This window comes from Phocoena sinus, chromosome 2 (assembly GCF_008692025.1).
Source record: "Phocoena sinus isolate mPhoSin1 chromosome 2, mPhoSin1.pri, whole genome shotgun sequence".
Classification (NCBI taxonomy): Eukaryota; Metazoa; Chordata; class Mammalia; order Artiodactyla; family Phocoenidae; genus Phocoena; species Phocoena sinus.
Window position 1 is genome coordinate 43,988,668 of NC_045764.1, and position 27,722 is coordinate 44,016,389.

Sequence of the window (27,722 nt, forward strand, 5' to 3'; positions counted from 1 at the left end):
TGGCCCCTCTGAAGTGCCCATGAAAAGAACAAAAAGAAGGAGGCATTAGAGAAAGGAAGTCATCCCACCCAGGTCCGATATTCCTTCCAGCCCAACTTTGCTTCCCCGAGACCCAACTCACTCTGCTTTTAAGAAACGGAACTTGTCTTCGCAGAGGAAGAGCTGGATTACGCAGGTAAAGGAAGGCCCCCTGCAGCCTCTTGTCCCCATCCCACCCTCCTTTCTCCCCTCTGCCTGGGACCCCACTCTCCCCAGCACTGGTCACCACAAATGCCTTGCCCGCAACAGGGGACCTCTAGCCTCCCTACCACCACCAGCTCTCTCTGCACCTCTGGAATCCCACAGAACTTTGTCACTCTGGCAGGACTTAGAGGCAGAGGGGCCTGGGTGGGACCTGACCCCTGAGCTCGATCCGAGCCCCAGCACTGAGGCACCCAGGGCTTCAAACCCAGGCCCAGTACCTCCTCCTGGGCACCCCCTCTGCCCTCCTCCGAGCCTCGGGCCCACACCCCTCATCAAAAGAAGGCACCTTGCTGGCCTCCATCTCAGAAAACCTCCAAACTGATGCATACACAGTTCACGCCAGAAGGGTTTTTTATTTAAGAGTCTCTAGTGCCAAAGCTGTGGCATCTGGAAGGTCATTCTTGGTGGCCGCCTCTGCCAGGCCCTGTGACGAGCACCTGGCAGACAGAGGCCGGCGTTCGTGCGTCAGGCAGAAGAATCCAGCTTCTCCGCTGACGGTTCAGACGCGGTTGTCAGAAAGGCAAGTGTGAGCCACGGTGTCAGTTCAAAGGTCCGGACAGCGCACAGCTGCTAGGCGGCCCACCCCGTTTAGTCACCACCCTGGCCCATGAGGACACGGTGGAGGGTAGAGATAAAGCAGCCCCCTCCCCTCTGGCAAACAGGGCGGAGAAAGGGAGAAGGAAAGTCAACAAAAGAAGCCAAATCACAGGAGGGAGCCGAGGACCAGCAGGCCACTGTCCTCAGAGTGGCCGCCCCTCTCTTCTGCAGAGGCTGAAGTGCCATCCTGATGGGCCAGGGCTGCAGAGCACCCATGCCCAGAGGGCCTTGGGGACCAGGGGACCCCAAAGCAGGGCAGCCCCTTCCCAGGAAACTGAAAAATCTGAAAATAGGGGCGAGTAGGGAAAGGCCAGAGTTTTCATCCCAAGCAGTGGAGCAGACAATAAACAGGCAAATTTGCAAACCCTGCAGAATGCCAGAAAAGAGGAGATAAAAAAATTACAAAACACCTTTCCAGAGAGAACAGAGTAGCCCACCCCCAAAGGCACCGCTAGGAGACTTTTGCAGAAGGATATCCGTTGCAGCAAATAACCCTGGGGAAATAGTGAAATGGGAGGCCTCTATCACCCTGAGGAGTCAGCCCGAGGCCCTGCTTCCAGCAAGTGTCGGGCACTCGAGCTGCAAGATAAGCCACCACCCAAACCCACCTGTGCAAGGGGTCTTCCTGCAGTAACCTCCTGGGTCCAGGTGGGTTCCTAGGCCAGTCTGGCCTGGACCAACTGCAAACGTAGTCCCTGGCAGTGGGCTTTTTTCAGCCAAGCAAATCACCATTCATTTAAATTATCACAGTGATTTTTTTTAAATTCCATTTCTAAGACCAACAATGTAGAACGGTGACAGGGCAGAGAAACACACATGGATGTTACTAAGCAAAGACTGCCAAACACTTTCTTTTCTCTTTAGAGATGGAGAAATTATCTCACATGTACATACACACACACACATGCACACACACATACATGCACACACACATACACACACATGCACACACACAGGTCTAGGTTTCTCCCTGATATTCAGAATTCTTTGTGAGCTAGCCATGCCTAATTCTGCTGAACCCTTTCGGAAAAAGAAAAGAAAAGGAGCCACAGGACGTGTTTACATCTGCTACAAGCTGAGCAGCTCTGAGCCCTTGCACTCTGAACTTTCACGCGGCCACCACCAACGAAAGGCCAGAACTCGACCAAGCCCAGAAAGGCCACAAAGGGTCAGACATATAAAAGTTCGTAGATCCAGGAGAGCAGACTGTCAGAAACCCTAAATACGCCGCTGAATACCCTTTAGGCTTTTCTTAGGTTCTTGATAACTTCCGATCTCTTTTACTTTTGTCGGCAGTTGCTTTAAAATTATTTTTTAAATCAGCATGTTTCCCCTTGCCCCTTAGCAAGGCAAAAGCCCTCTTGAGGAGGGAATAAAGGGTGACATCTTAAAGGAGCGTCCAGAGGGTGGTGTCTCCTGCAGTGACATTCAGAGCCGACGTTCTACATACAACTGTGCCAGTGTTTCATAAATAATGTTTGTTATGGTTTCAACACCTCGGACGGGACAGCTTCCAGATCCTTCACAGCCCCCAGCTTCAGCCAACCAGCCACAGGACGCCAACACGCTGGAGAACAGGTTTTACCTAAAAGAAGAAGAACAAGTCAGTGGCCTCTGGCAGAGCCGCACGCCCATTGTGACCCCCTCCCTAACCACGACCATCCTCCAGGCCACGCCGCCGTCCTAGCAGGGCAGTTGACACCCCTCCCCATGCCCCTCCAGCAGTGCCTCCATCTCTCTCACCCCCGTCTCTATTCCTGCCACACAAGCTGCCTTTTCAGCCCTTGAAAATGCCACCCTCCTCAACCCCAGGACCTTTGAAAGTGCTGCCTGGAACGCACACCCACTCCTCCAGGTAACGCCTTCCCTCCCCTCAGCTCCCACCTCAGGACGCTTTCCTAGGTCCCCACACAGACCCCTAGTACACCACCTCTCTTATCCTTGTAATCCTCCTTCCTAGCACTTCTGTGGGTGTTTACACCGGGGCTCGGCAAACCTTCCCTGTAAAAGTCCAGAGAGTACTAAATAGTTTTGACTTTGCAGGTCCTCTAGTTTTCGTGGCAACTGCTCAACCCTGCTGCTGGAAATGCTTGGCATGGCTGTGTTCCAATAAAACTTTATTTGTGGACACTGAGGTTTGAATTGCATTTAATTTTTACATGTTATTCTTCTTTTGCTTCTTTTTCAACCATCAAAAATGTAAAAATCAGGGCTTCCCTGGTGGCGCAGTGGTTGAGAGTCCGCCTGCCAATGCAGGGGACACGGGTTCGTGCCCCGGTCCGGGAAGATCTCACGTGCTGCGGAGCGGCTGGGCCCGTGAGCCATGGCCGCTGAGCCTGCGCGTCCGGAGCCTGTGCTCCGCGACGGGAGAGGCCACAGCGGTGAGAGGACCGTGTACCACACACACACACACACACACACACACACACACACACACACACACACAAAGTCATAAAAATCATAATCTAATAAACTTTAAAAAAAAAAAATGTAAAAATCATTCTTGGCTCAGGAGCCATACAAAAATAGGCAGTGGGCTGATCTGGCCCAGAGCCCTTAGCCTGCTGGCCCCTGGTTTACGGTTTATGTCATTATCTGATTCGTGTCTGTCTCTTGCCTAGACTGGGAGCTCCCTGCAGGTGAGACCCTTGTCGGAGCTTGTTCACGTTTAAACCCCAGCACCAAGCACAGTGTCAGACAATTGTAGGGGGTGCAAGAAATATTTGTACAATGGGTGAAAGTTGAAAAACTAAATCTATTCAAGACATCATCCAAAGGGACTTAGAAAAGGAGGGAAAATTTGAGAGGTCCCCAGCATCTATTAATGTTTGAACATGGGCATTACATAATCACATGGAAAAACAGTGGAGACTTAATAGAACTTATCAAATAATAAACTGCTTTTCATAACGTTATATGATCCCAAGTATAAATATCAGGTAACTAATTACTGAAAGATATGGACATCATATTTTTAGGAAATACACACTTAAGTACTAGGGGGAAAGGGACATGAGAGACGTAACGCGTTCAGAAAATGGTTCAGAAAAAAAAGAATCTGAACACACACACAGAGCCATCATAAGACAAGTGAGGCAAAATTTTAAAATAGGAAAATCTAGGTAAAGGGTATCTGGGGGTTCTCTCTACTGTTTTTGTCTTGCAACTTTTAAGTTTGAAATTATTTCCAAATTAAAAAAAGACATGGGTATCCTCGTATTGACCACTAGGGTCCCCTGTTCAACAGATTAGAGGAAGAAAAAGATAAATCCCCACGGCCATGCCCACGCTGTGAAGGCTGGTTTTCTTGCGTCACCCACATGCCCCCTCCTCTGGGCTAGGAAGAGGGGTCTCACCCCTGCTTACTGACATCCACGGAGTCCAGACACCCCCACTCTACAGGTGCAGCCTGAGGACCTCAAATGTTAAGACTCCCAGCGGCCTTGACCCCACAGTCAGGTCTTCCCCTGCATCCTGCTGCAAGTTCAAGGTTGAGCGTGAGGGGTCGGGGCCAGGGGACTGGAGACGGAGCAGCAAAGCTTTCAAAAACCAAGAATCGGACCAGAGTAAAGGGACCCGATTCGCAAGAGCTACCCAGAGCAGGTGTGCCTATGAACAAAAGCAGACGACCATGAGCCTGCTGAATCTGGAAACAGCAGACCGTCAGAATTCGCAGAGATGTGAACTTTATATACCGCCAACGCATTGAAAATTCACCTTCACAGGTGTCCCAAGATTGCTATTTTTTTTGAACTGCATCTTCCGGATGCCCCAAGGGCACACCCCGGGATGCTCTGCCAGCTTCCCTGCCTGCACCCCAACCCCCTGTGGGCAGCTGTTGACTCCTGTGCTTACAGGAATAAATGCGCGCGCACACACACACACACACACACACACACACACACACACACACACACAGCGGGTAGGGGAGCCCACCACAAACCATCAAGCACATCTGATTCCGCAGGCTCCCTCCTCAGCAGAACTAAATCTCCAGGACTGCTCCTGGAAAAAGAAAACAGATGTGCTCGCCTGCCCCACGGGGAGCGGCTTCCCTGGGCACGTGTCAACACCTCAGAGGTCACCAGCTCTGGATCTCAAGTCTGAGCAGTGTGCTTCGCTGCCCTTCAGACTCTCTGGTGTGACTGTGACTCGGGAAGCTCTGGGGAAAACCGACAGAGGGACTGGGGTGAGGAGGAAGGTTGTAAAGTCCCGGCCCTCTTCTTTTCATCCCGCTGTTCCCCTGAGGCCATGAAGCTTTGGGGCTCTCCCCTGGGGAGGGTCCTGGGGGTGCAGGCTCACAGATGCAGCTCACCCGGTTGGCCCTACACCCGCTCAAACTCGCACCTGTCGACATGCTATTACTTCTTCCTCGGATGCCCTCACTCCTCCCTGCCCGTCAATGTGCTCCAGGCTCACTCCCTTGTCCTTCCAAACCCCCTCTAAGCTTCATCTCCTCTGGGAAGAGGTGCCAGGAAGATGTGCCCCTGGTGGCTGCCCACAGCACCCTGTTCTTTCCTCCCTGTGGCGTTTACCAGGTCCTCTTATAAGAGTCCATGTTCCTGGACCCCCCACCTCAGCACAAGCTCCCAGAGGGCAGGGCCAGGCTTACCCATCCTGCACTCGCAGTGAGCTGGGTGCACATAGAGGATGACAAGCAGAGACTTCTAAGAGGGATCTCTGGGCCCTTTCCCTCCTCCAGAAAAGCCAAACTGCTATTGACATCCCTGCTTTGTCACTAAGATTAACCAGAAAGGTGGTCCATGCAGACCCCGCTCCCACACTCCCTGGAAACTCCAGGTGAAGTAAAGGCACGTTTAGGTGCCATGACCCATGCTTATTCCCTTCCGACTTGCAACCGTCCTGTACAGCGACATTGGGTTACAGCCATCCCAGAGAAGGAGAGGGACATGCCCCAACCTGTCCCTGTCCCATGTTTTACAAGAAGTTTGTCTGTTGGCAGAAAGAGCCCTCCACACAGAAGCACCTGTCTCAGCACCTGTCCTGCACACTGGCAGCTGACCCCTCGGTGCAGCAGGCAAGGACACCTCAGGAAGACGGCACAGCAGCCACGGAATGGAGAAGCCGAGGGAGGAAGCCGGGCCACGTGTGTGAGTTCTCCTGAGACAGACAGACATGAGGACCACACCACCAGGTGCCGGGGGTCCCTCGGCAGTCTTCCCACTTTCATCCCAGGACATCGAACACAAAAAAGAACAACTGAATAAGGAGGCTAGCTTTTACAAAAGCACTGCTAGTTAGGACTATTTGTGTGTTTTCCTTTTTTTCCCCCTTTTCTTTGCCTGATCCTTACACAGCTCTATAAACTGTGTGTCCATGTTGGCAGGAAACTAAGTCAGATTCACTTAAACATGGATGGACCTAGAGCTCATACTAAGTGAAGTAAGTCAGAAAGAGAAAGACAAATACCATGTGATATCACTTATATGTGGAATCTAAAAAATGATACAAGTGAATTTATTTACAAAACAGAAACAGACCCACAGACATAGAAAACAAACTTATGGTTACCAAAGGGGAAAGGGGGGAGGGGGAGGGTAAATTAGGAGTTTGGGATTAACAATACACACACTTCTATATATCAATATAAAATAGCTAGCCAACAAGGACCTACTATATAGCCCAGGGAACTATACTCAATATTTTGTAATAACCTATAAGGGAAAAGAATCTTTAAAAGAACAGATATATATATATATATATCTGTGTAACTGAATCACTTTGCTGTACACCTGAAACTAACACAACATTGTAAATCAACTATACTTCAATGAAAAACAGAATCACCTAGCAGTAAATTTTCATCACCACACAAATTCCCGTTTGCATAGTCTCCCTCCTCATAGATATAAAACTCACGATACCTCAGCTGAGAACTGCCCCCAGAATGCCAATATTGCTTTTCAGAGAAACAAAAATGCCTCAGGAGATGCCCATTTATATATAACACAAAAGCTCGGAACTCTACGAGCAAGAGGGTCTGGATTATTCAGACTGCTTTGGGGATGGCCTCTGATGCCGTTTCAGGTCCAGGGAGGATGCTCCGGCCACCCTGTGGAGCCCACAGGTCACCAGGTCCCGCCTGATTCCTTCCAGGCCCCAGAAGCTCAGGGTACCTACCGGTTGCCTCTGCAGCGGTCCCCACGCTGCCACTTCTAGCAGGCTCACTCCTCGTCCTCAGGTGATGAGGGAGCGTGGGGCGGGCCGAAGGGCCCTCCGAGCTCAAGGATTCTAGAAGTCACTGCCCTGAGTGTGCTTAGCAGGGCCTTAGCTTTGTCTCTGCCATAGGGTGGCCATGGGGACCCTGACCCCTGACCCTTCAGTCTAGGATAAGCAAGTCAAGTCCATTTTCTCCCTCTCCCACCACAGCCTCCAGGGGCCTCTGGCTGCAAACAGCCACCAAACGCCTTTTGTTCCAAAGCCAAGATGCCAGGCACAGCCCCCAGAGGTGCAGGGGACATCTCATCCGTTTCTAATTATATTCCCTCCGGAAGCCCTGTCCACAAGAGGGTGGGAGTCAGGCATTTCTGGGGCACACATCTGCACCCCACGGGCCACGTCTCTTCCACACCTAAGAAGCAGAGGCACCAAGCCCGCCCTCCCTCCCGGCCCCTGGAGACCAGGACTGGCCAGAGCTGCGTGTCCTCCCAGCAGCACACCTTTGGGCTGCGCTTGTCATGGCTCCTGGTGCCACCTACCAGACAAACGGCAGGAAGAACGGCATCTGCCTCGCCTCAGGGGACACCTGGAGGGTGTCACAGAAGGCTCCGGTGATAAACCAGGGAGGCCCAGAGGTCCACGACATCAGCCACATCTGCACGCTAGGCCAACCAAGCTCAAAACACATGCAGCCAGGATGCAAATGCCTTTTGAAATACAGAACCATTTCAAAACCCCAGGGGACTCTGTACTCCATTTAGCCAGCATTTCTCTCTTCCAATTAGCCTTTTTAAGTACAGAGTTGGAAACTCACTTCCACAGACTCTTTTCCCTCCCCACATCTGGCCCTAAACATCGGAGGCCTTACCTCATGCGCTGTGACATCCCAGTGGCGCGGGAGCCTGGGAGGAGGGCTGCCCACGGAAGCCTTGCCCCGCCTGCCTTCTCTCCACCCTACTTCCTGCCTGGCGGATGCTCACGGGCTCTAAGTCAGGAGATGTTATCAGCGAGCTGCACGTGTAACACAAGGCAGGTTACGGCCTCACTGCCCAGGCGCCAAAAAACATGATTTTCCTCTTTGCACTCACTAATAAAACCACCCAAGGCCATGATTCAGCCACATCCGATTTAAATGTCGTCTGTCTCCCAGGGGGAACCAAAAAATTTACCTGAGCCATCTCTAAACAGGAAAGACAAGGACCTGTGAACAGACTGTGACGTGCAGACAGAGCAGTTCTCAAAAACGCTAAAGCCAACATAAAATTGGCCTTAAAATTCTTGTTCTGTCAAACGTATTGACCTGAAAAGTCATTTGTGATACGCTGTTCGGGTGGAAAAATGTTCCAAAGCAGCACGTGTAACGTGGTCCTATTTCTGTAAAAAAGAAAATTCCACGGGTACGTACTCACACACACTCCAGTGGTTATCGTTAAGTAGTGAGATTAAAGGTGATTTTATTTTCCCTTTTTCTTATCCGTAATTTCTATACCACACATTACATCTGTAATAAAAGCTATGACCTGGTCTTTTTAAATGGTCAATCATCTTTGGGCCTGAGGACTAGAGTGGTTTTGTGTCCAGTGACTCACCCCCAAGTTCACTCACATCCTCACAAACAGCACCAACTTCTCACATGAACCACTTGAAGTCCGTCCTTCACAACAAACAGGGAAGCAGGATGGCGCCTGGACATCAATAGTTTTTTCCAATCTTCAAACAAAGAAAGCATCAAGGTCCAGCCAGTTTTAGCATATTCTACTAAACATTTAGGAAACAAATAATTCTAATCTGATACTAACTATTCCAGAGAAAAGGAAAATAAGGAACCGACCTAACTTGTCTTATGAAGCTAGTAAAACTTCTACCAAAGCCTGACAAGGATATTACAAAATAGGAAAATGACAAACCAATCTCAGTCACTAAGAGAAACAAGAAAGTCCTGAGCAAAATATCATCAAACTGAAAGTAGCAATGTGAATAAAAAGATAACATGACCATGACCAAGCTCCTTTATCTCAGGAATGCAAAGTTGGTTTAATATTAGAAAAAAAATCAATGAATATGAGTTCACCACCTTAACAGATTAAAGGAGAAAGTATAATATTCTCAACAGAGCTAGAAAAAGAATTTAATAAAATTTGACATTAGCAAACTAGGAATAGAGGGAAGCTTGCTGGGGAAAAAAAATCTACAAAACCCTACAGCAAACACTGCTCTTAGTGTCAATATTGAAAGCACACCCTTTAAGATCAAAAACAAGACAGGATGCCTATTATCATCACTTCTATTTAACAATGACTTAGAGGCCAAGAGTGAGTATAAAAAGGCTTTAAAAAAGAGAGAGATAAAATGTTGAAGGACCTGGGGGGGAAGGGAAGCAGTCTTATTAGTCTCAAGTGATATATCTACATAGAAAACTCAAAAGATCTGCATTTACACTACTAGAATTCATAAGAGTTTAATGAGGCTGCTGGATTTTTTTTAATCAATTTTTTTTTAAAAATCAACTGCATTTCTAGACACCATGAACAGAAAGTAAGAAAGTGATATTTTTTTAAAAAAAGAGATCAGATTGAGGTCATGAATCGTGTGGCAGCGGCTTGCAGAGGAGCCTGTCTTTGAAGCTGTCCCCAAAGTGACAGCAGAGAGAAGCCAGCAGCCCCAGAAGCAGAAACCCGGGCGTGGAGACTGATCCTGCGGGATACAGGGGTCATTACCGTGGATGATCTGGGATGAAAGACTAATATGAATGGGCTTGCTGAGTCCTGAGTTTCTGCCCAGAATCGGGGTGGAGGAGAGGCATGGAGGTGCCTGGGGGACCTTAAGTGATTCCTGTATTAAAAACTACCATGTGTGAAAGGGCCCCATGCTATCGCTGTGTCTCGTAGAGATAGAGGGCCCATTATTACAGTGGCTAGCAGAAATCCTCCAGAGCATTGCCACAGACCAGGGAGCAAGCTCGGACTCTCAAACAGTGAAAGTATCACCTGCTACCTTAACACCTACCAGGTAGTTCCATGTAATCATTTGCCTTTGGAAACAAAATCACATATTGAAGAGATATCTGCACCACACCGTGCACGGCAGCATTATTTACAACAGACACAAATACTGTGCGATCTCACTTATACGTGGACTCTAGAGAAACCAAACTCATAGAAAAAGAGATCAGATTTGCAGTTATCAGAGGCAGGGGGTTGTGGAGGGGGAAATCGGGTGAAGGCGGTCAAAAGGTACAAACGTCCAGTTACGAGATGAATACCTCCCGCGGACGTAATGTACAACATGCTGACTACAGGTTAACACTGCTGTATGATAGACCTGAAAGCGGCTAAGAGGGTAGATCCTATAAGGTCTCATCACAAGGTAAAAAAAATGTTTTTGTAACTATGTGAGGTGCTAGATGCCAACTAAACTTATTGTGGTGATCACTTCATAATATATGTATGTCATTATGCTGTATACCTTCAACTTATACAGTGCTGTATGTCAATTATATCTCAATAAAACTGAAAAAAAATGTTTTAATTTTGAAATCATTTGCCTTTGATGGTGAGTTTCACAGCCAGGAGCAATGCCAATACAGCACTAACTGTTCCTAGGAAAGGAACTTGCTCCATTATTTGAAGAACTGAGACTCGTTGTGGAAGGTTCTTAATCTGACAGTGGTTTCAATACTTTCCTCCTCTTTGTGACACCAGACACGACCTCCACCCAGCAGTCTTTAGACCACAATAATATTTGTATCCAGATTCTCTAGAGGGGCCCCTTCTCCAGCTTATACTCAAGAAAGAGTCAACAGTTAAACTTTCTGGACAGACAGTGATATTTCTTTGCTTAGGGTCTTTTCTTATGTAGTCGGGTCTGAGGCTACCACAAAAATGGCTCCATCTATCCTAGCCCCCGTGGAGTCGGCTCACACACCAAATATGGATGAGATCCCATCCCACGGCTCAAAATCAAAACAGTCTGTTGATCCACTTAAGCCATCAAGGGCTCCCTATGGTACAATAACCCCAGGCCTGCAGGATGCAGCTGAGCCTTTCCATTGTGATTCATAATGAGGACATCGTGGTCTTCACATTTTGTTTCATTTCTGTGCCTTGAATATGAGACCGATAAAACGGCTTAGTAATAAAATCAGTATAATCACTTTCTTATGTACATAGTATTTTGCAGTATGGGTGCAGGTTAGTAATTGTTTTGATTCTTCTCAAAGGGGGCTGCTCTATACCTAAACTACAAATTATAGCTAATGGTTTGTTCCTCCACGTTATCTATAACCAATCCATGTCAATGTTGTGCGTTCTTCATAAAATTTAGGTGTGATTTGTTAACAAACTCTGTTTCCGATATTGGTATGTTATGTGAACGTGATAATACAGACATTTTTTTTCAGACATGAGTATAAATAAAATAGTACTTTAAAATAAACAGTATTTTAAAGTAAAAAAAAAATTGGGAGACTGGGATTGACATATATATGTATAAAATAGATAACAAATAAGAATCTGCTGTATCAAAATTTAAAAAAAAAATTTTTTAAGATACATCCTACCCCCCCAAAAAAAAATTTTTAATAAATAAAAATATATATATATATAATCAAAATGTAAAACACCTGGGAATATATCTAGCAAAAATGTATAATACATTTATGGAGAAGTTTTTGAAAGACATCTTTTCCAATACCTAAATCAATGGAAAGTTATTCCATGTTCATGAATGGGAAGAGTCAACATAAAGGGCCTGATTCTCTTTTTTTTCTTTATTGAAGTACAGTTGATGTACAATGTTATGTAAGTTACAGGTGTACCATATAGTGACTCAAAATTTTTAAAGGTTATAGTCCATTTATAGTTATTATAAAACACTGGCTATATTCCCCATGTTGTACACTATATCTCTGTAGCTTTTTTTTAATTATTATTTTATTGTTTTGTGGTACGCGGGCCTCTGACTGCCGTGGCCTCTCCCGTCGCGGAGCACAAGCTCCGGACGTGCAGGCTCAGCGGCCATGGCTCGCGGGCCCAGCCGCTCCGCGGCATGTGGGATCTTCCCGGACCGGGGCACAAACCCCTGTCCCCTGCATCGTCAGGCGGACTCTCAACCACTGCGCCACCAGGGAAGCCCCTGTAGCTTACTTTATACCTAATAGTTTGTAGTTCTTAATCCCCTACCCCTATTCTGCCCCTTCCCCGCTTCCCTCTCCTCACTGGTAACCCCTAGTTTGTTCTATCTGTGAGTCTGCTTCTTTTTATTCTGTTATATTCACTAGTTTGCTGTATTTTTTTAATTCCACACATAAGTGATATCATACAGTATTTGTCTTTCTCTGTCTGACTTATCTCACTTAGCATAAAGGGCTGATTCTCTTTAAATCAACCTACAGAGTCAATGCAGTTCTAATCGAAATCCCAAAACACTTGCTTTCTTGAATCTAACTCCTTTATAGCCAAGAATACCCAAGGCTGTGCTGGAAAAGGACAAATCAGGAGGTACAGAAGAGCTGTGTGTGATGTGACTCTTACGGGTCAGCCTGACTGGGTGACACGGTGCCCAGATATTTGGTAAGACGTTAGTCCGGGTGTGTCTGGGAGGGTGTTCTGGCTGAGATTAACAATTGTCTGGGTAAACCGAGTAAAGCAGATCGCCCTCCCCAGCATGGGTGGGCCTCATCCAACCCACTGGAGGCCTGAATAGCACAAAAGGCAGAATAAGCGGGGATTCACTCTCTCTGCCTGACTGTGTTGGAGCTGAGACATCGGTCTCCTCCTGCACTCCCACTGGAACTTACACCATCGGCTCTCCTGGTTCTCAGGCCTTCAGACTTGGACCTTTATAATAAATCTCTTTCTGTGTCTGTATATCCTATTGATTCTGTTTCTCTGGAGGACCCTGGTGGGGAGGGAGGAATCTCCGGATAGGGTCCAGCCTGGATTTGCGTCTCAACTTTGCCACTAATAACTGCGACCTTGGGCAACCCATGGCCCCTCTCTGGGCCTCCAAGCCCCCATCCCTAAAATACACTTGCCCCCAGCTCTAACACTGAGAATCTCACATACCCAAAGTAGTACTTCCCCAAAGAAGCCGAAGCCCAAACTACAATTCTGAAGTCAAAAAGTCATTCCGACTTTCCTACTGGCCACGTTAAAGAAACACACCTGCCTTTGGAATTCAGCGGTAAATTCCATCCAAGGAGTAACCCCCACCCCACGCTCTCCATTACCAACTAAGCAAGGCTGAAAAACAAGTTTCCATTTGTGTGCATGGCGCGTGGTACATGGCGGTTGCTTGGACCAGATTCCCCACAGTCTGTACATGACAAGCTCGTTGTCCAAAATTCAGTCCTCCTTTCGCTCCCACAAAGCTGACTTCGCAAGGGTTCTCATCAGGAAAGAGTTGAGAATAAGCATTTCCCTGCAAGTACTTCCCTGCTGGCTTTCTGGGTGCTGTGCGTTCCTGGGAGAGATCAAAGCAGTTCCCCCCTAGAAGCAGAATGCCCCAAGGTCAAAGACTTAGCCAAAGAACAAGAATACACGCCTGGCCACTCACTGTCTTCTGAGGTGAACCGCCCCACCTCCCCAAGCCAGCGAGCCCAGGAGAAAGCCATTGTTCCCACCCAGTACCTGTATTTGATGTCAAATACTGTGGAGTCCTCGTCTTCGTCATCCTCTTCGTTCAACGGGGCCATTTCCACTCGCTCGGCTGGAGTGGTGATGATGTCATACTTGCGGGTCTTCTTCAACCTCTTCCCCGACCTGGAAGAGGGGAAGCACATTCCTGAGAACTCAGTGATGCCCACTGGGGTAAGCCACGCTGCTGTCCCCAGCCCGGCCCCCAGGAGATCTGCCAAGTACCCCAGCTCCTCCATTTCTGGCCATGGGACCTTGGGCGGGTTCCTGACCTCAGCAACCCTCGTGGTCCTCACCCACACCTGCCCAAAGCACCGTAAAACCCAGTGATCAAGGTCTATAATGCCCAAATGCAAGATTTTAAAAGGCAAAATTAATGCAAAATAAATACACGATGAGCAAAAGACCAAAATGTTCAACATGGACGGAACTCAGCCCTGCCCCTGGGCTGGCATGATGCCCCTCATCCCTTCATTCCCTGGCCCCTCACCCTCATCCCAGCCCTGCCGTGTTGGCAGGTCACTGCTCCAAGCACAGGCGTCACAGCCTGGCACTGTGTGCCCTGCCCCATGGACCAGCCAGGTGGATTAGAACGCAGGCTTGCCCACTTTCTACCTGCGTGATCATGGGCAAGTCAGTCAATCTCTCTAGGCCTCAGTTTCCTCATAAATAAAACGGGATGAGAACAGTATCTGTCCCTCGGAGGCAAGGGAGGATTAAGTGAGATGAGGCGTTTAACAAGCCTACACACAGCAAGCTCTCGGCAAAAATGACTGTCTGTGAAAATAATCAACAAATAGGAGTTAAACGTGCTACAGCCTCTCTCACATGACAAGGGCTTGTACAAATGAGTATTGTTTCCATCACAAGGATCTGTGAGCATTGGGAGTTATAACCCTATGCTTTTACCTCTGGGACGGTAGACGGTCACTGGGGACCACGGGGAAAGTGCCGAGCAAGCCTTTCCATCTCCAGTGCCAGACCCTCTGCACGAAGCACAAGACATTGATCAGCACACAGCTGAAAGTTTATGATGCCACAGGGAACAATATTGTTATTATGACTACTGATGCTTTAAGCATTTCTTTCTGCACTATTTTGAACTTTTTCCCAAATGCCTTGTATTCTCTGATGTCTCTCCTTTTTAAAAAATATTTGAAACTGTCTATGAGAAACCAGCCAAACCCCCCAGAATCATAAATGGGGCATTGAAGAATCATATTCTCTAAACATGCTTCCTGCAGACTGTAAGCCGTACCCAGCTGGAGACCACATCAAAGACACATGCCGGGTCTCTCTGTCCCCAGCACACAGAAACTCCTCAAGAAGTTTGCAAAACAATGAAAACAGAAGTTCACCGTCAAGTAAGAGTTTCTTAGCAACAGCAACTTGCTCTTTTCTTACCTAGTGTTATTCATCAAAGACATGATTTGTGAAAGGATTGTTTACATAGAAAATATAAATATTTATCTATACCTTTGGCTTAAAGCAACCTGTACAACCTATAGCACTGCTCCTTGTGGTTCTTTGTGTAGAGACGTTGGGAAATCAGCTATAAAGCCTGACAATCCCCTAGCCTCATTACAAAGCAATTTGTCCTTCCTGCGTTCATCACAGGCACGCACGCAGAGGTGTGGGTGTGAAACTGCATGGATTTCAAACACGTTGCAGCACGGTGCAAACACCAAGCCAGGTGGTTAAGAGGTAAGACGGGCACAGCCAGTCACCTCCCCAGTGGCCACGGGACAACAGTATTTTGGAAGCAGGCTTTGTAAAAGGGAGCGTAAATGCTTACGTTATAAATACCGCTGGTCCAGATTCTCACAATCAACAGATTCTTGTTTTCTCTCCACCTCCCCACAAAGGAGTAAAATAGATCTTAGTGTTCTGCCCCAGATGACATAATCCCTGACCAATTCAATCTCCAATACTGGATGGGGAAATTTAAGCCCAGAAACGGCTCCATATGCCACAAGCAACCCAAGACAAAGCCACAAGGAAAACCACCCACCTCCCAAGCCCTCTAGACTAGGCTCTAGTAGATCTAAGCTCCGGATCTACACAGACGCACACATCACACTTTTCTCAGAAGTCTCCTATCTCTGCCCTGACGGGTCACAGCTGTTCAGAAGAAGCACCTGGCTTTGCAAAGGAGCCAGACTTGCCCTTCTGTTAACTGTGCCCAGTGCCAGGGCTGCCCATTCCCAACACACATCTGGACAAGCATCTGGAACACTGGAATAGGATTCGTCCTGTGGACCCGAGGGTTTGAGAAGGCTCCTGTAGATGCCCGAAGAGACTGGCGCCCAGATGGCTTCTGGATGAAGAGTCACCATTGTTTGTAACTGTTTTTCAAATATCATGAGGCTTATTAGAAAAATGCAAAATCTGATTCATAAACCTCGTCCTGCACTTGGAACTTGAAACCTTGCTTAGTCTTGGCTCTGAAGCAGGACTGACTGCTGACCCTGGGAGAAGGTTCTGGAGGCTCTGACTTCAGCCCTGCTTCATGGAAATGGATCCCCATCAACCATAAAATCACCTTCCTTCTTCCTGATTGTTCATAGAGTCTTGTGATGAGAAAATTTACCTGCTGAGCTTAAAATAAGACCCTTGAACACTTACCATGGGAGAAGCTGGAATACAGCCCAACCTCTAGAACACCATGGCCTACTTGCTTTAATGACAGCCATTCCAAGCAGGTCACCTGAGAAGGTAATTTTAAACCTGAAGATGACACCAAAGTTTCAGTGATGGTTTATTTTATGTGTAGACTCGACCGAGCCACAGGCTACCCAGACATTGGCTCAAGCATTATTTCTGGATGTGTCTGTGAGAGTGTTTCTGGTTGAGATTAACACTGGAATGGGTAGACTGAGTAAAAAGCAGATTGCCCTCCCCAACTCAGGTGGGTCTCACCCAATCACTTGAAGGCCTGAATAGACAAGAAAGGCTGACATCCCACAAGTGAGAGAATTTCTCCTGCCGGACTGCCTTTGAGCTGGGACCTCATTCTTTTTTTTTTTTTTTTTCCTGCATTCAGACTAAAATGGAAATCTTAGCTCTTCTTGGATTTCAAGCCTGTATGTGTGCATACACACATACACACACACACACACACACACACACACACACACACACTTGGTTCCATTTCTCTACAGGGCCTTGCCTAAACCAAAAGGCCATTAGCAAGAACCCTCATACATGCATCGAACACCAGTTTTGACACAATGAGCTGAAGACATTACATTTCAAATAATCAACTTTCTGAGCCACAATACCGTTCACAAAAAAGTACTTTCTGCTGTTTCACTACTGGACATGTTAATAAGGGAAAACCAGGACTTGTGAGAAGTTGAAAGAGACTCAGCTTCATCCATGGCAGAAGGTGACTGGCTGTGCCAGAAAGAAACCACATGTATGATTGGAGTCGCGTGGGGTGGGATGGGTGGAGGGGGCCTCACCTCATGTATTTTTCAAATTAAAAGGTGAGCCCTTCCTTTACTAGCTGTGTGTGAGTCAGAAGCTGGGAAATGCATGAATAGTCGACCAGCATTTCCCGCAGACCCTTAGATTCCCAAGCCTCACTGTCCCGGGTCAGAGAGCAGAGACACCCTGCCTCGGAGAGGAAGACGTGAGATAAGGGGAAAACAGATTCGTTCAAAGCCTACATGACCTCACCGAGTCCTGCTGTCTCTTCTGAGTGTGGATGCTCTAATGCATCTTTTCTGATCAATAGCGGTCCCTAAGAGTTGAGCTCCTCCCGGGTGCCAGCTAAGCAAATTACGTGTAAGATCACATGCAAAACATATAAACCACCCTATAAGGCAGCGCTGTTATCTCTGTGTTCCAGATGAGGAAACTGAGGCTCAGAGAGGTCGATCTCCCCAGGACCAAGGACCAAGGGCTGCTCCAGCACGAACCTCCCTGGAGGCTCACCTTGAACCACCTCGTGCCGGGCAAGAGGCAAGGTGCCAGTTCCCCCACTCACTCCCTCTGCAAGCCCACTCCACACCGCCACTAGACTCCGCCTCCTCTTCTCTTTAACACCAAGAAACTCTTTGCCCTTGGTACACACTTTCTGGAACTTGTCGCTTACCACAGCTCACACATTCCTATTTCAAATTGATCTGGGCAGACTTCTCGTAAACTCTTTCTAACGGTGACTCCCTCAGGACACATGTTGGTTTGGGGCAGCCCAGCCTCTGTCTCCTCCCTCCTTTGGGCATCTGTATCCTTGGTGAATGCCCCTCTCCATGGTCCCCGTGGGTGAGGAGGCCTGACCACTGGCCACACCCCCAGCTCCAGGAGTGGACCATGGGACTTAAACCTGAGTCAGAATCAGTGTATTGCAACCCCCGGGGCCATGGCTGGGAGGTTGGGGGGAGTATGGGACTAATCGGAGCCAGTGACCTTTGCTAGGCAGGCAGGAAAGGGGTCAGTAACTCACCCAGGTGAGAGCTGCATCGCCATCTTCTAGAAACGGAACATAAAGCCAACATGGTAGAGGACAGATTGGAGGGAGAGACCAGGCTCCAGGTCTACTATGATGCCAGCCCTCCTTGACACCAACAATGCTACTCTGTTTGTCACCGAAGCCAGTCTGGTCAGGGCTTTCTGTCACCCACAAACAAAGGAACCTTAAACGTTGTCACAGGGTCTCGAAGGAAAAAAGGCATGGCTGTAATGATAGACACCATCTCGGGATTCTCCCACATTTTAACAGCAAACCTTCCACATGTAAGTATAATTTTCCCATTTTGTCAAATCCTTTAAAACCCTGGGACTCTTCCCTGTTTCTGGTTCTAGAAACAAGGAACCACACATATAATGCACCTCAGTGACAACATCGTGAAGGCTTTCACTCAGGGCGACCTGTGGACAGGTTTTCCGAGGCGACAAGCATCCTGGCGATCTTCCCACACAGCTGTTCACCAGCATCCCGGTCTGAGGAAAAGGCTAAGGCTACACAGCTTCAGAGAATCTGCAGTCACCCACGTGTCCCCGGCGGGGAGGGCAGTGGGTCAGCCTCGAGGACACAGCTTGAGAAAGAAGCAACGGGTTCTAGACAGAGCCCCAGGTTAGAGTCAGACTTGGGTTCCTATCCCCGTGTTTCTGCTTACAGCCCTGCTTCCTCGCCTACCCAGGGGTGGGTGGGAGGCACAAGCAGGAAGGCCGCTTTGCCACAACTGTCACAGCGCTCCCCGCCCAAGAAGGGGGAGATTCAGGGAAAAAGGAAGGGAAAAGATATTGCTGGCCCACCTGCAACAGCATGGCCCCTTCGCCGTAATTTTTCTTTTCTGGTACAAGGTCCCGTTACACCAAGTGGCCTCCACGGAGAGACGGTGGCATTTACTTAAAGGGTGGTTTTAAGTAAATGCCCACGTTGTGCTTCACAGGACCCAGCAAGACCAGAGAAGCTCGAGAAGAGACAAAGGATCGTTCCACTGGGGCCAAAACAAACATTTCTAACTAGACAGAAGAGAAGTTCAAATTCTCTTACTCTGAAATGTAATCCTAAAGCCAGAGGGTTTGTTTACTCAAAGGCCCGCTCAACAGCTGGTCGGAAACTGGTTTCCCAATGCTCCCCGGCGCACGGCTCAGGCAGACACGGAGGCTGGGGAGCAGAGTGGGAGCCCAGAGGACCCACGTGGAGAGGGGCCTGCCCTCCCCACCCTCCCCTGCAAAGAGACACAAAACAATGCAAAGCCGGACGGGTTAGTTTGCTGTCAGAAGTTCAGTTTGGGGGTGCAGCGGTCAGATCCATAGGCTGTACGTCCAGGGGTGCGATTCCATCTCAGCCCTGCAACTCCTTTGTCTGTGAGCCTCCTGGCAAGTCCCTCACCCTGAACCCGAATTTCGTATCCACGTCACACACTTCCCCGGTGCAGCTAGGGTGCTGGTGGCAGAGCTCACCGCGGTGAGGCTTGGGAGAAAGATGGAGAGTGACCGATAACGAGCTCACGTTTCTTTCTGGAATGACAACAGTCTTCTATCGTTGACTGGGGTGATGGTACACAACTCTGTGAATGTACTAAAAACCATGATTTGGACACTTTAAATGGGACACCTGTATGGCACGTGAATTACATCTTACAAAGCTGTCATTAAAAGCAGGAAAGATAGATAGATATGTATGTATGTGTATCTATCACATTCATTCATTTCTATACTTATAAAATCTCTCTGGAAAGAGTCACAAGAAACTGACAGCATCCGGAGAAGGAAGCTGGGAGGCCGAAGGGCAGGCTGGGCTAAGAAGGAGATTGTCCACTATACCCTCTGGCTCCTCGTCAATTTCAAACCATGTGAATATATGAGCTGTTTTTAAAACAAACAAGTAAATAAATAAAATTCAAAGAAGGTAGTTAAGATAAAAATTTAAACAGACCACGTGTGTGTCAGGCCTGCCTCTCGGACAGGAGACCCTTCTCCTGGAGAGGTCCGGGGGCCCCCCCGTCCCACCCAGAGGCTGCCTGCCGTCTCCTGCTCACCTGGTGACTTTAGGAGCCAAACCCAGCATCTCTGGCCTTTCCTCCACCTGAGGCGTTTTCAATGTGAAGCCCACTAAAGTAGCTCTGTGGCTCAAGGACCAGCCTTCTGCGGAAACCACACTACTCGTTCCAAAGAGCATGTTACCTTTGACATTTGGAAAATTAATACAGAAGATGAAAACGGCATGTGTAGGGGAGAGATCGAATCAAGCAGCTGCCGTGAGTTAGCTGCCCGCCTTCGCACCCGGCCGAAGCTTCCAATGCTCTGAGGACAGAGGCCTTTCCTGTTTTTAACCTCCGATCTCTACCCTGCATCTTCCCCCCTCAGAACATGACAAAACAGAGCCTTCCCTAGAAAACCAAGCAAACTTGGAGAAAGAACACGACCCCAAAACCCACCGTGCAGCCCCACCACGTAGGGAAGCAGGTGCCGGAGAGCCAGTGACAACAGCGCCATGTCTCCCAAGAAGGGGCGATGACCTGGGATGGGCCCCAGGCTCGGGGGCAAACCCAAGGCTGGCAACCAGGGTACAATTCCCGAGCACCAGCCTCCTCCCTTTCCAGCCTTGGGCACAGCCCCTGCGCTCTACCCATCACCATCCTTTTAAAGCAGTTTAAAACGAGCCCAACACCAGCGCGATCTGAATCTCATCTGGCTCCGCTCCAGATGGGCAACTTGAGACTCTCGGTTACATGAGACAAAAGCATTTTCCTCTAGTGCAGTGAGAGCTTCAGGATCTCAGGCAGCCCGGCTCTAACAGGGCTCCGGCCAAGCCCTCCCAGACACAGGTGTTCCAGAGACTTCCAGGTACACGAGCAGCGCTGCCACACCTGACGCCTGTCCTCCCCACCACGCCAGACACTCTGCTCCAGTACCAGCACCCAGTCAAGCGGGATGACTCAAACGCCCCAGAGCCCACAGGCGCAGGAAAGCAGTGAGGCGAGCCCGGTGTGATGTAAACATTAGAACAAACGCGGTGACAAATGACAGCCAACGCTCGGTCTTGGAGTCAAGGAGACACGAGGATTGGCACTCACAAACACAGACGAGATGGGACGGTGGCTACCCAGCTCTCCGCCCCCCCTACCCGCCCCTCGTTACAGAGGCACTGCGTTTCCAGTATTCCCATCTGTTGAGAAAAGCAGATCTGGATTTTGATGTGAAGACTCCCAATTTTAAGTGTTCTCAGTTATCTCAGTTGTTAGAAACACTGCGTATATGTGAAATCTAAAAAAACGATACAAATGAACTTATTTACAAAACAGAAATAGACTCACAGACATAGCAAACAAACTTATGCTTGCCAAAGGGGAAACGGGTGGGGAGGGATAAATTGGGAATTGGGGATTAACAGATACACACTACTGTATATAAAATAGATAAACAACAAGGACCTACTGTATAGCACAGGGAACTATATTCAATACCTTGTAACAACCTACAATGGAAAAGAATCTGAAAAAGAATATATATATATGTATGTATGTATGTATGCATAACTGAATCACTTTGCTATACACGTGAAACACTGCAAATCAACTGCACTTTAATAAAAAATGAAAGCAAAACCACTGTGCAGATCAAAACAAAACAAAAAAACGTATCTGTGGGCCGTCAGTCTGCAACCTCTGACTTAGCTTCCTGGCCATGGTTTATTTGGTCCTGGGTGCCACGCATGAGTGGCACTGAATAACTGAGCTCAAATCATGGGCTCAGAGAGATGGCCTGATTCTCACTGTCACCTGAGGTCCTAGATCTGTTCACCAGCAGTTCAGTCACGATGAAGAGGTACTAGTCATTACCTATACAGCCTAGCTGTTCCCCTCGTCTCCTGGGCACTGTCCCTTCAGGATTAACAAAGTGACACCACTGTTGACTGATCACAACGCCGGCCTCCAGCACCCAATGCACAGTGTGTCCCGGGCTTACATTTCACACAGGACCACATACCGTTGACAAGTCTTAGGGTTCCTCTTCATAACTCCTCAGGGTTACGCCTCTACCTGCCCCCCACCCTTGTTTCCCTTTCCTTCCCTCAATCCCTGAGGGACAGATCCAACTCTCATTCTTCCAAGAAAAAATAAGTACGCCCCAGCTTTGACCTGTTTAAGGAGCCACGTGAAATGTGGCCACAGCAAATGCCCCAAGACCTGTTCCTCCAGCTCCCAAGTGTGTTTGCAAAGGGTTGGGTCCACTTCACCCATCTGTGAGGTGCCAGGAGAGGCAAGCGAGGCCAAAAGTGAGGAAGGAAGCCTCTAGGGGCAGCTCTGTTGGTTCAAGGGCAGTGGCAAGATGACCGAGAGGGACTGTTTGGTGGACCCAGGGACACAACCACAGCCTTGAAATTCTGGGGTCACTGTGCTTCGGGACACATGTCATAAATGACCCTTTCAGCATCCACTTGTCCCTGCCACGTGGTAGGGGAGGCGCGGGGGTGTCAGTCCTTGCCGCCACTGTCCCCCACTTCAGGGACAGTCCACACTTCAGGGACAGTCACTTCTTGACAGAACTCCCAACCCCGCCACCGCAAGCCGAGATGTCCAGCTGTGTGGCTGGCGTTTCCACGGTGTTTCTGTCACCCTCTTTCTCACCAAGGCTTCTCCCCTGCCTGACCATCCCCTTCACCACGCCCACCTCTCCAGGCCCTTCCGGTCCTCCTGACACTTTCCTCCTCATCCTCCTCTTCACCCACTCGAATCTCCAGCCCTCCCTACCGGTCCTTCCAGCACCTTCCACTGGTCTCCCCCGCCATCCTGCATCCCCGAGGCAGCCACATCACTATTCATCCATTCACTCAGCAAATACATGTTAAGCACCTAAAAGGGGTCAGCATTACTAAAGCAGCCCTTTCATCATTACACTCCTGTATTCAAATCCTCCATTTGCTCCTCTGACCCACTACTAATCCCCAAATCCTCTGGCTGGGATTCCTGTCTTCCAAAATCCGGCTGCAATAGGAAAAGGAGTGGGGGAGGAATGCTGAATTGGAAATCAGACTCCTGCCCTTCACCAGCCATATGGCCTTAAGCAAGACACTTCATCACTCTGCAACTTGATTTACTCATCTGTAAAATGGGATTCCGACAGGACACTCCTCACAGGAATGAGGAAACATATAAAATGTTTAGCACAGAGGCTGGTATACAGTAAGGGCTTAATAAATATTAGTTGCTATTATTATTATTGTCACCATAATATCCAGATGATCATTTTCACAAACCCTGCCCACCACAAAACCTGCTCCGCCAGCCGGTCCTGGAAGAACCTCTTCTCCCACCCCATCAGGTCCTAATCCTTCTACTCATCCCCATATGCCCTCCCTGACCACTATGTCCCCCGCCAAAGTCCCTGGGGCTTTTATAAGTCCTCTGGCAACTTATCAAGTGTTGCTTTTGACACATGACTCCCCTACAGAATTAGATTGCCTTTCACCTGCCAAGCAGAATCATACAAAGGCATTATGCTATCTTCCAGATTGAATTGGAAACTCCTTCACCTCAGCTGTATTCTCTCAGCACCTTCTAGGCTTCCAATGGGTCATTAAATACACTGGTAAGATTGCTCCATCCATTCAGCCATGCTCTCTCCTGGGTCCCTGGCTGAGCATTGGGGAGACTCAACTGACCAGGCTAAAACCCAGCCCACCACATCTTGGAGGCCCAGAAGAGGCCAGGCTGAGCATCAGAACACCTGGCCTTGGGTCCTACTTTTCCTACAAACCCACTGGGTGACCTTAACAAACCCTTCCCATTTCCTGGCCTCAGTTTCCTCATCTGTACAATGGGTAGAAGGAGGGAGATCAGTGGCACTCCGAGTGCAAAGAAACACCACACCCAAGAAGTTACAAGGGCCTGAAGCCCTCCCAGGCCTGAAGAGCCCTGCCCAGGCTCTTTGCCACGGCCCCTCTTCTGCTCCACACCTGCCAATGAGAGGGGGTTGCCTCCTCCCTGCACCCTCAGGAAAATAAAAATCAAGTCTGGATTCCTGGCAGATTGCCAGGACGATTAAATACAATTTTTAAAGTGAAACCATGACAACATGATTCTAAATTCATGGTCCCAGAATTTCCCTTTGTAAATAGTTAGAACCAAAACATCAGCCATGAAACTAAAATCCCAGGCACAACCTATGAAGCCGTCTCTGCTTAAATCTGGGAGGGTTTCCCTTCTGTGACACTCTCCGTACAGGATGCATGCAGACACTGACACTGGAGACCCCCACCCCACCCCTAGACGTGCCCCGTGTCTCCAGAAGGGCCTGTGTTGGCAAAGCCCCCAAACTTGATGAGTACACGGGCATAAGAGCTCACAGGCAAAGCCAAATAAGCTGGAGGGCTCAGGGTTAAATTAACGAGAGAATTTCCTCCCTTTCCAACTTGATAGAAGGAATCAGTGGCAGGTCCTGAGTCCTCACAGGCCTGTTAGTAAGGGCAGTCATGAGGCACCTCCTTCCCCAGGGGAATTCAGCTGTGTGCGGGACCCTACATGGGGTCCTAGGTGTCCAGGGAGGCTCACGCAGGCTAAAGAGTCACCAATTTCATGTTTGCAAGGCTCAGAAACAGATGCACTTGCCTGATGATCTCGGCCATATGGCTGAATCCTCATTTACAGGCAGAAGCAAGACCAAAAGGTTGGGTATAAATAACATCTGTTTTCAGAATCGTTTTTTTAAATACAATAGGACACTTGACTGCTTAAAGGGGAGCCAGGGGTTTGATTGACCCAATCTCATTCCAAACATCCCAATAGCCCTGGGAAGCAGATACTTTAGTTAGTGCTGGGAAGCAGATGCCCAGAAAGGTTCAGTAAACTGCTCACATAGACAACCAGGAGGCCCGCACCTGTGCTACTGCCATCTTGGGCTGGATCATTCTTTGTTAAGGGGGTCTGTCCTGGGTACTGTAGGATGTCCAGCAGCATCTCTGGCCTTTACCCACAAGGTGCCAGTAGCATCCCCCTCCCCAAGTCATGACAATCAAAAACGTCCCCAGAAATTGCTAAATGACCCCAAAGCAGGCAGAATCCGCCCAGGAAAGAACCACTTGAGGGACCCTATTCCTCCCACACGCTATGACTTCTTTTTCATCTTGGTGGAAAACTGAATCAGGGCATACTCTCTACCCTGTTTTTTTTTTTTAATCTGGATTTTTGCTGGGTTAGATTTATTTAACACTTTCTCTACTGTGGTGTGTAAGATTAAACATCCATGGGAATTGGATGAAAGTACAACCTTCCAATAAGACCAGTAAGTCCTGGGGATGGAGTGGGCATTATGACTATAGCTAATACTGCTGTGTGATAGATGGGAAAGTTGCTAAGAGAGTAGACCCCAAAAGTTCTCATTACCAGGAAAAAAATGATTTTTTCCTTTTTTTTGGCATCTATGAGATGATGGATGTTCACTATACTTATCGTGGTCATCATTTCACAATATGTGTAAGTCAAGTCGTTATGTTGTCCACGTTAAACTTATACAGTTCTGTGTATCAATTTTATCCCAGTAAAACTGGAAAACAAAGAAAAAAGAAAACCCACTTGAAAAGTAAAAATTAAATTAAGATAAATATGTTTCACAACGATAGCTTCTCCCCCAATTCAAAACCTTGGTCAAGCAATCAAAAATGACCTCCTGGGCTTCCCTGGTGGCGCAGTGGTTGAGAGTCCGCCTGACGATGCAGGGGACACGGGTTCGTGCCCCGGTCCGGGAAGATCCCACGTGCCGCGGAGCGGCTCGGCCCGTGAGCCATGGCCGCTGAGCCTGCGCGTCCGGAGCCTGTGCTCCACAACGGGAGGGGCCACAACAGTGAGAGGCCCGCGTACAGCAAAAAAAAAAAAAAAATGATCTCCTGATAAACAACAAGGTCCTACTGTACAGCACAGGGAACTATATTCAATATCCTATGATAAGCCATAATGGGAAAGAATATGATAAAGAATATATATATGTATAACTGAGTCACTTTGCTGTACAGTAGAAATTAAACACAACATTGTAAATTGACTCTACTTCAATAAAATTTTTTAAAAATGATCTCCTGGTGCTACACAAGCACCACAACCTCAAAGTCATAAAAAGGAGCTTAACTTTCTAACCAGGGCTCTGCCCCAAGCTCCAAGTTATTAAAATAATATTGATATACTAATGAGCAATAACTAAAAACTTTTCAGAACACTTTCCCCAAATCCTGAAAGCATTAAACTTCTATATGTTCTCTTAAATAACTTTTATTCTTAGGACAAATATAAATACACAGACAATGGGAGATCTGGGGAATCCAGGAGAAGCAGGAACGTTTTTATTCCTTTTCAAAGACCTGGCTTAGTAATTCACTAAGCTCCCGTGGCTCCGGCGTCTTCAGGACACGACAGCATGCAACTTTGCCACTGATCCAAGTGCAACAGCCGAGCAATGTCAGATCACTTCGAATTTGTCTTCCTCTTCGTCCCCCAGGAAGCACCAAAACAACCCTCCTTACAGATAAGACGATTTTACACAGCTTTTGAAATAAGTAGTTGGGCATGCAGCCAACAGAGATCTGGGAGAAGTGTGGCCTGGGCAGGAGAGCTGGGAGACTCGACAGGACGGGGAAAGGATCCCCAGGAGGAAATAAAAGTCGTGGTTGCAGGTGGCAGTTTCTAACTTGTCTCCACCTCGTTCATAAGACACCACAGAGTAAAGTCAGATTCCCCCTCAGATCTCAAAGGGTAAAGTCAGACCTCAGAGAGCACGGGGGGCAAAAGGTACTGAACAGCGGCCATTGGCTTACGCTTGTTATCCCTGAATCCATGCGACCCCATGAGATGCTTTCCAACATCCAAAAATTGAAGGAGTTTTCTACTTCCTAAACACAGCTTCTTTATTGATTTCCTTCCAGCTCTCATAAACGTGTTAAGCAACAGACCTAGGGAGGCTGGCCCTACTGCGAGCCAGGCAGAATTGCACACACACACACACAGACACACACACACACACAACACACACACACACACATACATACCCGAAGGTACTCTGGCTCGAGGGCGCTCTGCCTCCAAACTGCCTTTCCCTCCCTCCAAGTTTGTCTCCAGTCTTTAAACAGTTTTCCTTAATGATTCCAATACATGAAAAAACTGTAAATGATTCTGCAGATGGGACATCAGATTGATTAATAAGTATGGGAAGAGACAGCTACTCAACCTCAGTAAGAACTGGAGATCTGCAAAAGCAAGCAATGAGATACCCAATCATATACCCATCTGATTGAAAAACAATAGAAAGTCAGATGATACTAAGCATCAGATATGATGGGAGGATCTGAGAACCCCCAGATACTGCAGGTGGGAGGGTAAACTGGTACATACTCAAGGAAAGCGTGTAAGAGTACCCCTGGGACCCAGGAATCCCACTCCTAGGGGTCCACCCCAGACTCTCTTATACAGGTCCTCAGGAAGACACACCTAAGGATGCAGCAAGGAGCTGAGTGCACAGACAGGGAGAAAGAAAATGAATAAATGTCCGTTGAAAGGAAATTCAGACAATGTAGAAATATATCATAAACAATAAATAAATACATAATGAAGAATCTCCCACAGT

The 27,722-nt window shown here is 48.1% G+C and overlaps 1 protein-coding gene and 1 pseudogene across 1 annotated transcript in view; one reads left to right on the plus strand and one right to left on the minus strand.

Moving 5' to 3' along the window:
* Window positions 1-576: 576 nt before the first annotated feature.
* Window positions 577-27,722, minus strand: part of FAM174B (family with sequence similarity 174 member B) — a 31,507-nt gene continuing 4,361 nt past the window's right edge. Inside the window, exons 2-3 of the mRNA XM_032624657.1 lie at window positions 13,650-13,781; window positions 577-2,425 (exon numbers count right to left, since the gene is read on the minus strand). Of these exons, the coding sequence (XP_032480548.1) occupies window positions 2,422-2,425; window positions 13,650-13,781 (136 nt within the window). The 3' untranslated portion in view covers window positions 577-2,421. The remainder of the gene's footprint in view (window positions 2,426-13,649; window positions 13,782-27,722) is intronic.
* LOC116749804 lies at window positions 7,539-10,678 on the plus strand (annotated as a pseudogene).